General features: G+C 45.3%; 2 protein-coding genes and 1 long non-coding RNA gene across 4 annotated transcripts; 1 reads left to right on the plus strand and 2 right to left on the minus strand.

Moving 5' to 3' along the window:
* Nucleotides 1-1,185: 1,185 nt before the first annotated feature.
* Nucleotides 1,186-2,137, minus strand: LOC142882305 (uncharacterized). Its single transcript, XR_012925761.1, has 2 exons — nt 1,818-2,137; nt 1,186-1,434 (listed from the first exon to the last, which is right to left on the minus strand). It is a non-coding gene; the product is annotated as an uncharacterized LOC142882305 (long non-coding RNA).
* Nucleotides 2,138-3,087: 950 nt separating this feature from the next.
* Nucleotides 3,088-6,141, plus strand: ankra2 (ankyrin repeat, family A (RFXANK-like), 2). The gene is made up of 9 exons (XM_076016979.1): nt 3,088-3,222; nt 3,493-3,831; nt 4,187-4,345; nt 4,453-4,518; nt 4,620-4,717; nt 4,804-4,929; nt 5,056-5,122; nt 5,234-5,314; nt 5,422-6,141. The coding sequence occupies exons 2-9, from the start codon at nt 3,540-3,542 to the stop codon at nt 5,475-5,477; spliced, it is 945 nt and encodes a 314-aa protein (XP_075873094.1). The 5' UTR covers nt 3,088-3,222; nt 3,493-3,539; the 3' UTR covers nt 5,478-6,141.
* Nucleotides 6,142-6,789: 648 nt separating this feature from the next.
* On the minus strand, nt 6,790-10,177 carry btf3 (basic transcription factor 3). Of its 2 annotated transcripts, none has more exons than XM_076016980.1 (6): nt 10,092-10,177; nt 9,048-9,113; nt 8,727-8,840; nt 8,437-8,638; nt 8,307-8,363; nt 6,790-7,311 (listed from the first exon to the last, which is right to left on the minus strand). In XM_076016980.1, the coding sequence occupies exons 2-6, from the start codon at nt 9,111-9,113 to the stop codon at nt 7,265-7,267; spliced, it is 486 nt and encodes a 161-aa protein (XP_075873095.1). In that variant the 5' UTR covers nt 10,092-10,177; the 3' UTR covers nt 6,790-7,264. The 2 variants fall into 2 exon arrangements, with proteins under 2 accessions (XP_075873095.1, XP_075873096.1); XM_076016981.1 differs by having other exon boundaries at nt 10,027-10,094.
* Between the last annotated feature and the right edge of the window lie 1,611 nt (nt 10,178-11,788).

Here is an 11,788-nt window from a genome sequence, read left to right on the forward strand (position 1 = left end):
AGACACGCTGTCAACAATTTGCATCATCCATTAAGTCCCTATTGCATCCTGAACACGTGTTTGGATAGCAAAGCATGATGACGTGATGTCTCGACACCTTCCTTTTTTTTTTCACCTCACGACATTTGAACTTGGGCTTGACGTGAGTTGAGAAAAGTGTCTGGTGGAAAAAGTGAATCGGATCAGTTGCGACTCAAGCGAGACAAAGTGGGAGAAAACTCTTGGAATCTGAGCAATGTCTGCAGATGGAACCTCTGTGGCGGAGAGCCGAGTCAGACGGTGGATCTTTCGTTTTGCAGGTATTTAAATTTCCCGCCAGTTTCGCGAATTAATGGACTTGGTGGTTAATTAGTGGTTCAGAGTAGACAGTGGCCTAATAAATCAGGGTAAGATGCTTAATGTTTTTGACTAGAACGTTACAGACAGAATGTGATGGTGTGAATTTGGGGTTTAATGGTGTGAAATTGTGTTTTATGAAGCTGAACGCATTAATGCAGTGCATCTGATGAAGTTCCTTTATTTAAGTGCTTGAGATGTTATTCCAACTTTTACTAACATTTTACCTGGATTGCAGCAAGAAAAAAAACTTCTTTCTATTTTTTTTTTTTTTTTAAAGTCTTCTTATTTAACAAAAGAGTAAATCCACTGGATGAACATATGTAGAAAAAAAGATCAGGTTACGTTCCAATTGAAAACTAGGCTGGAGATACACAGTGTATCATATATTATAAATGAATTGACAACCTCAATATGTGCTTTATCAAAAATAATTGAAATTACTTAAATGGTGACTTTTTTTTTAATACATTTTCTTAAACACCAACAAATCATACATTTGTTTAATTTACTGGCTAAACCCAATCATTTTTTTAAAACTGTTTGCAGCAGCGCAATGATCAAAGTAATCAAAATCACAGCTCTGTAGACAATCCTGCCAAGAGCGGCCCCGCCTCTTCCAGCTTAGCAACAATGCTAAACTCACACCTTCTCTGCTCCTCACTTAGACCAATAAGCCTAATTGGATCTGACACAAAAATACTTGCAAAGCCCTAGCAACAGACCCACTATTATGGTCCAGGCTGAGGGGCGAGTTCCCGTCCAGGAATTTGTTTGAATTGAACTGAAAAGAATTGTTATCATTTTGGAATTGATTTATTTTTATTTCATTTTTTTTTTGGGGGGGGGGGGGGGGGGATTACTTTGCAGCTTGTTACCATTACTGGGGCTGGGACTGACTTTGAGCTGTTGGCCTCTCTCGAGGTGCCGAAGTGTCTCCATCACTTACTTCCTTGGGACTCTCTTCAGGCGCTTCCCTCTGGCCTCTGAATGACCAGCAGCCCGACGCGGCCAGACCTCCTCTCGGCCAGGCTGCCGCTGCTGAGCGACGACAGGAGGAGACCGGCGACGGGCTCGGGCAGGCTGGCGCTGAGCTCCCTGTAGGTAATGGAGAAGGTGAGGGGGAAGGAAATGCTGGGTCGCCCTCTCCTCCACAGCTGCTCCTCTCTGGGCCGGAGTGGCAACAGCAAGATCTCTCTGGTGCTCTTCCTTTTTACTACTCTGCTCCCCGACCGGCTGCTCTGCATCCTCTTCCCAATGTTTTTCCTCATGTTGCTCCAGATTTCTTGCATGACCTCCCTGATGTTTATCCTTATGTTTACAGCGCTCCTGCTCACCATCTCGCTTATCCTTACGTGGCTCCTCATTTCCCCTATGCAGATCCCTCCAATCTCTATTCTGCTCCTTACAACAATCCCAGTTTTCCTAACCATGACCCTCAGCTGTTACACTGGCAAAGAGTCCCTGAGGAGGATACTTACTGTGATGAAACGGAGGATGAGGAAGGGAGTGGAATCCCTGAATCGAACGGCCTTAGTTTCACGGGTTCAGTCGAGAACATCGGGCCGCTCTGGGCTGGAGATTTGTATGAGGAGTTCAGTTTTAGTGGCTTCTCCTCTTCTTTTCCAGTGGACACTGAAACTCCATCAACATCTGGTCTAGGCTCTTCGGCAAGGAGACGCACAGACAGAAGCGATGAGGAGGAGGCTGTAGCCAAAAAGCCGAGGTGGTCAAATGAGAGCGACTCCGAGTGACTTTTCGGAGGTGTCTTTGAGGTAAGTATAGTAGGAATTCTAGTAGCAAGTCTGCGAGGAAAACAAAATATTTGTGTTGTCACAGAGGTATTTGTTGAAAATACAACTCTTTAAGGGTTGTGTTAGTGACAGTTACAACAACCATCCAACCATTTTTAAAAAAAAAAAAAACATATGCTTCTCCTGCACTCAGGGCAGGGTTACACCCTGGATAAGTCTGCAGTTTACCGCAAGGCCACATAGAAAGACAAACAGCCAATTGCACTAACACTTAAACCTATGGCCAATTCAGAGTTCCCAATTTGCCCCACAAGTGTGTTTAAGTCTGCACAAAAAGGTAGTGTACAACATGTACTGTATAGTGTCCCTGTGCTTCTTGGCTATGCTGTAAGAACAGTCTAATGACCCATGTTTGTCTTACTCTTCTTGTGTTTATTCAGGAATATACATTGGGTTTTTTTTATATGAAAATTGTCAATGTTCAAAACACGACAAGCACTGAGGGGGACACAATTAACTCTGCAGTAATTTCATGAAATTAAATTAAATTGCTATAATTTGATCACGTCAATGACCACGTTTAGACACGGGGCACATGCTGTCATTCGTGACACAATAAAAGATGGATTGTTTGAACAATTTGATTTTCAAATGGAATCTGGTCTTCCTTTACGGTCATGTTGATAGAAATGTTTTATTCGCTGAACTGCTTCTCTTGTGAAGATTAGGAGCATTGAGAATTGTCGTCGGTGAATGTTTTTTTTTTTTGTGTGTGTGTGTGTGTGTGTGTGTGTGTTTTTGTTGTGTTGTATGTCATTGATAACAGGGCAGTGATGGTGTAAGCTTTAATGGTGTAATAAAGTGTCACGCTGAACAGTTTTTTTTCTTTTTCTGCGCAATAAAGGTTTGTTGTTTCCCCGTGTCACTGTTGCTCTCGTTCTTTCAGTTGTAGCAACAGAATAACATCTATTAAAGCGGATGGAAAAATATATCCCGGAACGAAAAATGGGGGCGTGAAATGAAGCTGCACCTTAGATGGGCTTCACAAGTTGCGCATGCGCACATTTATCAAAACACCGAACGAAGACGGCTGGTAGCATCATGGTATGAAGTAAAAGCCATGCACTATCGAGTAAGAAACGCCCAAATTTGTCTCTGTATCCCTTTCGAAGCGCACGCATGCTTTCGTGTGAAATATTCCATACACATGTGTAGCGAGTTAGACCACCGGAAGCAACGCTGCCGTGACAATAGCTAGCACGCTAGCGGCTAGCTAAGACACTATTTCTCATTTTTTTTACAACGGAGTTTGGCTTTTTGAGTCTTAGTGGGTCGAAATCATGCGTCGTATCAATGAAAACCAACCGTGTGTGTTACATGTCTCAGTATCTCTACCTCCTAGGCGGCCAGCTGGTTCAGTGTAATCCTCAAGTGACAGCCGAGTAGAAGATGGATAACGTCACCATGTCAGGCACCGACGGCATCGCCGAGTGTTCCCTGGTGTCTGAAGACAAGGAAGGGCTCTGCGTTATGCCGGATTTGGGCACCATCAAGACGGAGCAGTCGGCCGCAGATGACCCCGGGACCCCGAATGTCGCCATGGGCATTAAATTCATCCTGCCCAACCGCTTTGACATGAACGTTTGCTCAAGATTTGTCAAGTCCCTCAACGAGGAGGACAGCAAGAACATCCAGGATCAGGTCAACTCTGATCTGGAGGTGGCTTCCGTTTTGTTCAAAGGTGAGGAAACTCTCAGCGTGTTGTTGGGATTACTGCATAAAGGTAATGCAACTACTGATTACTCCTTAATAAAGTAATCTAATTACTTCTTTAACAGAATCACTTTATCAAGTCACCAAATCATTACTTGATAAAGTCATTCTGATATAATGACCAGTTTTGCCACAGTAATCTAGTTACATCACTCCGTTGCTCAAAAAGTAGTTTAATTAGAGTAGTGGATTACTTAGTAAAAGATTACTCAGCAACTCTGTTATTTGGTGATCTTGTTGTCTGTGATCTCTGATTAACTGACTTGTAGTCCATGCTGGACCTTAAAGTTTTTGTTGCTTGCTGTTGTCCTTGTCAATTTCAGCTGAGTGCAATATCCAGACGTCTCCCTCGCCGGGCATACAAGTGCGACATGTGTACACACCATCCACTACCAAACATTTCTCCCCCATCAAGCAGTCCACCACCCTGACCAATAAACACCGTGGAAATGAAGTTTCCTCCACACCTCTGCTGGTGCATTGTAGGTCACCAGAGGGAAACCACTCGTTTTATCTTCCGTTGGATTTCTTTTTTTTTTTTTTTTAATCCCAAAAGTCTAAATGTTAATTGATTTAAATTTTCTTTCAGCTCTGTCCATTCACCAGCTTGCAGCCCAGGGTGAAATGGTGTTTCTGGCAAGCAGGATTGAACAAGGTGGGTGAAACTACGACAAGTTCTTTAAATACACACTATTCACCAAAAGGGTACTATTACAATGTGAAAATGCACGTTTATAATTGTGTCATTCCAAACAGAGACTGTCATCAACCTCCAAGATGAAGAAGGCTTTACACCCTTGATGTGGGCGGCTGCACATGGACAAATTGCCGTCGTTGAGTTCCTGCTTCAAAACGTGAGCGTCGGCCGTCTTAATGCCATGTTTTTATTCTTCTGTGTGTGATTAGTGCCCTTAAAATGCTTCTCAAAATGTACCCACAGGGTGCTGACCCCAACCTCCTGGCCAAAGGGAGGGAAAGTGCATTGTCCTTGGCCTGCAGCAAGGGATACACCGACATCGTCAAGATGCTCATTGACTGCGGAGTCGACGTTAACGAATACGACTGGGTGAGAAGGTTTACTCTGTTTGTGATGGAATAAAATACGACAGCTTAGGTGTAATGTCTAAATATTGAGAACCGTGCGGCTGGTGTCTGAATATCGTTGTGGTTTTGTTCCTCTGGCTGCTGTCAGAACGGAGGAGCCCCTCTGCTGTATGCAGTTCATGGGAACCATGTGCGCTGTGTGGAAATATTGCTGGGTGAGTCTTTGGCCGTGAAATACGTGTCTACCGGCATGTTTGCGTGCTGCAAGTTTTTAGGAAATGTGTCGAATCTGTTAAAGTTCTTACGCGTTTGTGCGCGTCTTCCAGAAAGCGGCGCTGATCCGACCATTGAGTCCGATTCTGGGTTCAACGCAATGGACATGGCCGTGGCCATGGGCCATCGAAATGGTACGTGCAGATCGCAGGCACAGTACTTTTGGCAATGAGATTTGAAATGCTGGCTAAAAAATAATTTTAACTGAATTGGGAAAAATTCTGTGTCTCGTTTCTCTCAGTTCAACAAGTGATGGAGGCCCACCTGCTGAAGTTGCTCATGGGAATCAGAGAATAAGCTTGAAATGGTTTTCGTTTCCTCTCCAGTTTTAACGGTGGTGCATTATGAAGGTGTGACGAGCGGGGTCGTGCGCCGTCAATTTTTAATCCTCTTTTAAACCAAGTGACTTTATGTATTTATAAGAAAAAAAAATGAAATTATGTATAAGCTGTTGTCTCCATCGACTTGACAACCGATTGGCGTGTGTTGTACTCACACATGGGTTTATTTGCTGTGTGCGTTTCAATTTGTTGCCACCACTTCAGACCTGCAGAACATGTCTTGGAATATGTTGAAGAGTATCACTTGCAGTGAACCAATATTTGAAGCTCATTTGAACCGTTCTGTGGGTTTATTGAAAATATCGTTACAGCCCATTTTGCACAAGAAAAGCCAGTGATTTATTTCTATTATTTTTTTAAATTTTAATTCTGCCAAGCTTTTAATCTTGAAAGTAGTTGTTTCGGTTGAGTTTATTTATTGAAATATGTTGTTTTGGTCAGTGTGTTGTGATGCTTAATAGGTCTAATATTGCTGTTGCTCAACTATGTTTTTAGTGTTAATGTGTCCCAACATCTTATTTAAATGTTCCCTTAAGGTCTGCGTGATGCAAGAAAGGTCAAACCACTGTTTATAGTAATGAAAATTAAGTTATTTAAATAAAAGACCTTTTGGAATTGCACCAAGAGTCCAAGTTACTCAGAATATACACACTCACAAGTTTGGTAACAAAAAAACAAAACTGAGACTCTGAATTAAAACATTTCAAGTTTTTACTATCACAACCTCTGACACAGTCCAAGTAAATGAAGTCAATAGAGGACAAAGCTAATTAGCTAGTTCACACATAACTGAAATTTGCCTTTTTCTCTACTACCGTGAAGAAGAAAAAAAAAGCAGCAATATAATTCCGGCTGTGATGGTCATGTTTTTAAAAACAAGTGGACCAAAAAAAACAACAAAATTTGCCAAAGGTGTCAACAAATGCCTGGAGGACCTCAGTCCAGTGGCTTGAATACCATGATTGTAGTCAAAATATCCACCTTAGTAGTTTAGGCAGGAGCCCTTTCAGACCCAACAGGTTCACTTGCGCTCCAGAACTCGCCAAGCTCATCCGAGTTGATGCAGCTTCTGTCTGGAAAGTTACAGCAGACATTCAGCATGAAACACCTCAGGAACTCAATGGGTACATTTACTTTTTAAGCAATTGAGTACAAGGCCACTTTCTGTTACACATGAGCAGTGCACGCACACCTGTAAGAAGATTGTTAGTAATTATACCTTTTGTATTGTAGTATTTAGTCGGGGGAAGAAATAACTGTACAACACGTTTTCTTTGACAGTAGCAAAGGTTTATTCTAGATACGGTGGTTTTTGAGCAAGGGTCAGTAACACAGAGGGAACTGGAGGGGGGTGGGGGGGGCAGACAAACAACGGGAGCCCTGAACACCACAGTTGACACACAATCTCTCCTGACTGGAGATACAGAGCAACAAGACACAATGGGTCCGGTGGAGAAACACAGAGAGCACCTCAAAACGCCCGACAGTTCTCCAACGCTTTAATAGAAAATACTCACAAAAAAAAAAAATGATTCCATACGCACGTCTGTAAAGGATTTTGTTCAGATGTTGCACATTTTACAGTGCGCCGTTTGAGGCTGCTGGCGCGTTTGCGTTCTCAGGTGCTTAAGCGATTTGACTTTTCACTTCTCGAGACAGACAGGAAAAGATCTTGTGCCCCACATGATCCAGGCGAGTGTTCACTCTCCCAAGGAGAAGGTGGAGGGGTGGGAAGGTTCGGGCCTAGTCAGCCTCATCCTTGGACGCCTCGTCAAAGTTCTCCACCAGATCTGAAAGACGGGAAGAATACGCGGTTAAAGCGGTCGGCGCCATGGCTCGGCGCTAATGAGTCTCAGAGGTGCCGGGGCGCAATCCAGGAAGAGCGTGTTTATCTGAAACACGATAACGGTTGTAACGCGAGGCCCCACCCCCCCCGACTCGTTGCTCATCTTCTGGGAAACGCTGCAATGTGGGCAACATGTGAGGCGAGCAGCTGCGAAAATTAGCAGCGCCGAGCATCAAACGGTCTGCGACAATTACTCCAATGAAATATGAGAGGTCTCGCCTCCCAGGTTTTTCTGGGGGCTCGCGGGTCGAGAGGTTAAACTGGAAACAATCCGAACAGCCCTGCGTAAACATCTTCCGTCGGCGGGAGAACAAAAAGGAAACTTGACTCCAATAACGCGATGGCGGCGGGTTCGACGGCCGCTTCAAACGCTCCCATTGCACCGCGCATGTGTAATCACTCGTTACATTAGCGGACGAAACCCTGGGAAAGGGCTGAGACCGCTGTAATGGCAACCTCATGGGGTCTCTGCTCTCAAAGTGTGAGATCCTATAAATGGTGGAGCTTCAAACACAAAACCCAACCTAGAAGCTGGAAGAAACACAAACCTGCTCTGAACCTGCTATTATAAAGAAAAAGCAGGGATTTAAAAAAAACAAACAAAACTTGCATTTGTTGCCACAATCTGCATTATTCTGATTTTTTTTTTTTTAAAGTAGATTTTAAAAAGTCCAACCGTCATTCGTGATTAACTGATTTTCTTTTTGTAGCAACAATCGTGTACAAATGCCGGAATTTATCGAGTTGCTGCCATTTAATTGGCTGATAAGATTCTTGAGTTAATGTTTCACTGATTAAGTGCACCTGATAAAGTGGACTGTTTGAAGAACTCCTGACACACAGTGAACTCGTGATGACAAACATCGTTGGCAAACCACTCTCAAGTCACTCATTCCGCTGGATTTGCAAAGACGTCTCAACAACGAGAATACCGCTTACCTGGAACGTCGTCGTCTTCCTCTTCTACCGTTGCAATCGGCGCTTTTCCGTCCGCAGCTGTGAAGAGAAAAGATTTGTCAGCGAGGGACGAGGCGCCGAAGGGCGGCCGGCGACCTCTGATGCGACTGACCCTGCTTGGGCAGGGCCTCGGCGAGTCTCCGGAGGCTCGTCAGGCTGTCGGCGCCCAGCTGGTTGAGGATGCCGGGCAGCATCTCGGTCAGCTGCTTGGTCTCGGCGTGGCCGGTGATGGTGAAGGTGTTGGCAGCGAGGGAGGCCTGCACTTTGGGGTTGTTGAAGTGGATGACTGTGCCCTGGTTTGTGAACATGTTAACCTGCAAAGCACAACGGAAGTTAAGCGTTAAGAGACACAGCAGCGTGGAGTGTTGCCGGTCCTGCACGCCGGTCGGAGGCTGAGCCCACCTCCTCGATGCCGGAGATGTTGTTCACGCCGAGTTTCTTTAGGGTCAGCTGGAGTTTCTTGTCATCGGTGGTTGCCGTTCTGTGCAGCACCTTCTTCTTTCTGCGAGCAGTGCCCTGGAGGAACGTTCAGAAAAAAAGGGTCTGGGTATTTGCAACAAGCTTGGAATGTAAAAGAATGTTGGTGCATTGCTCGATTGGTTTTCACTCCCTTTCAATCATGTTACAAAATGACGAAAAGAACACTTTGCTTTAGCAGAAGGCCGACTACTGAACTCAGGGGCAAACACAGGCCCTTTAAATGTTGCGTTCACGGTCACTTACCTTTCCGCCAATGCGGACTTGTGCCTGTAGTTTAGCAAGTTTTTCTTGATTCATTGTCTCTTTCATCTGGGTGGAAAAGAGGACATGCCGTTATTCCGAGACACATAGAAATAGACAGAATGGGTAGACACAGGTGGCTGGAAATCCAACACTAGACATGCACTAGACTATGCCTTCACCCGCTTGGGAACAATTAACCTCGCACAACCTCTCACTTGCTCAGAGTGACTCATCAATGAGACAACAAAACAAAGAAGATGGCCGAATGAGGTGGCAAACCTGTTAAAAGTGTGAACTAGCCTTGGGTGTTTTTAGGCGACCTGCGCCCATGTGTTGCTAGAACTTTTCCACGTAGGCCTGAGAATCCATACCCCCCCTCCGAAATTCAACAGTTTAATAGGAATATAAAGTGGCTACAGCCCCTCCTACTACAGAACAAGGCGTGAAGAGGCTACAGAGTGTTATCTCCCGAATCAACGATTAAATACGTGTTAAACTCGCACCATTTGGGCGTTGAGGAAATGTGGTAAACTTTGACACGGTTAACCAAACAACGCATTCTTCCCAGGCACCGCCAGGAGCGACTTGGAACGCCGCAGACGAACGTGCAAACGATCAGTTAGGCTAACCAAGTAGCACACAGCTAGCGCTCCTGCTAACAGGAACTAGCCTCACGATAAGAATCACAGCGTCGCCCGCGCACTACAAGGCCCAGCCGTCGGCGGTGCTGGAGCTACCGCTAGCCGACCAGTGAGACCTTCCGCTGGGGGGGCGAACAAGGTGTGGTTGCTGGAGCTTTTGTTGCTCGGAGCTCGCAGGCTCCACCGAGGCTAGCGCCAGCCTCGGCTACATGGGGCGGCCTATCGCCGTCAACCCCCGGACTCCACACACACCCAGGCAACGCACGGCTGTCACCGGGGTCAGAGTTCGACTCCGAGCCGGTTTATAGCCACCGAGTCGCAACCGGCTCGTCGTTTACCTCCTGCCAGGGCGAATCGGTGGCAAACAGTGCTGAGATGAAGGTATTTAAAGCGCCACACTGACCTGTAAACTAACAGCAGACACATGCGGGGTGCAAGATGGAAGCGCGAGAGAGAGAGAGCGGAAGGAGGAAGTGACGTCAAGACAGGACGCGCACTCATTGAGGAGGGGTGTTTGGTGCCCTGGGTTTTTGCCTCGCAGGCAACGTTGCGTCCCCGCACCTCCTCCCAAAACAGTTCTATGGAAAACGGCAGCATCTGAAAAGCAGGTGTTTGTCTCTCGTGTGAGTGGAGGCATGTGTGTAAATGACCAAAGCGGCTTTAACAACTGCACGCCGAGGCCAGAAGCTGGGAATAAGCCGCACGATGCTCTCCCCGGAGATGAAAGTTCCATTTTGCAGACTTTTTTTTTTTTGGTCTACTTTCTTACTTTTGAAGTAAAAAAAAAAAAAAAAAAAAAAAAACTCCTTGCAGACAAATTTGTTTCGTTTGTTTGGACAGATTGTGTGTTGTCTCACATGGATACATCCCTTGCTCAGTCTTTAAGTCTTGTCATTTGTTCAACATACAACCAACAGTCAAGGTCCCAATGAATTATCTATGTTCGTCAAACCTCGTCTGAAGTTTCAGTTCACCCCACGTTGTTTGAGGTGGTTTGAGTTCCCTGCTTGTAGGCTTAGGAAGGTGTGTTTGCAGCAGAGATATTAATGTTCTGACGTGTTTTCAGTTTATTTTTATTATTTATTTTTTTTTTCAATTATTTTAACAGGATTTAAATCCCCTTAAAAACTCCAACAAGGTCGTTTGCTTCCTGCTTCTTTCTTTCTTTCTTTTTATTTTTATTTAATACACTTTTTTTCTTAACAAGGTAAAAGCAACTAGGAAATAATTCTAATTTACAGTAAGACCTGGCCAACACACACACACACACACACACACACACACACACACACACACACACACACACACACACACACACAATGCTAATCCATAATTATTGTAAATTGGATTCCTTGAGATATTCACCAAATTCCTTCTTGTGAGCGGGCACGGTGACCACACATGGACATCATGACGAAATTATAACTTAAAAATAGCATCCAGCAAGTTCGTTCACTTGCGAATGATGCACATGCGGTTCGCCAAACAAGTTTACAACAACAGGCTTACACTCACACGTTTCCGTCCATGCTTTTCCAAATTAAGCCCGTGTCTTTCTCAACTGTGTGCACGACAAACGTGCAACCAGGTTGGAGTCCATTCCACTTCTCAATATCCCCGTTGATATTTTCATTTTTAAATTGAATTTGGCAACGTGTGGATGAAAGTCTTCACCTGCAGACATACCCACTGTCCATGTCTCTTTCTCGCCCTTGGCACGCAACAGTAGGTATTTGTTGCCGGGGCTTAGTTTTGTCTGGCCCTTTTTTTCTGCATGTGATACACATTAATCACATGGCCCCGCAGACCCTCTTTCTCTCTCTCACACACACACACACACACACACACACACACACACGGGCCCGTTTTGGTGACTCTCAGCGGGGGGTTTTCCTTTTCTTTTTTTTTTTCTTGTCAGTGCGAATGCGGCCGGTGCTTTGGAGGAGCTAAAGTGCCTCCATAGCCGCCGGTGGTGGCACGGAAACCCCCTCCTGGATGGCCGAGAGGGGAATCCAGACAGAGGTGGTCGGCTGCACCGCACAGCCAGGCGAGCGTCGCTGCTGTTCTACGCGTCGCCTGCTGCACGGTCTTCACTCATCA

This window comes from Nelusetta ayraudi, unplaced genomic scaffold (assembly GCF_046127955.1).
Source record: "Nelusetta ayraudi isolate G7.1 ecotype Tasmania unplaced genomic scaffold, CSIRO-AGI_Nayr_v1 ptg000255l, whole genome shotgun sequence".
Lineage (NCBI taxonomy): Eukaryota > Metazoa > Chordata > Actinopteri > Tetraodontiformes > Monacanthidae > Nelusetta > Nelusetta ayraudi.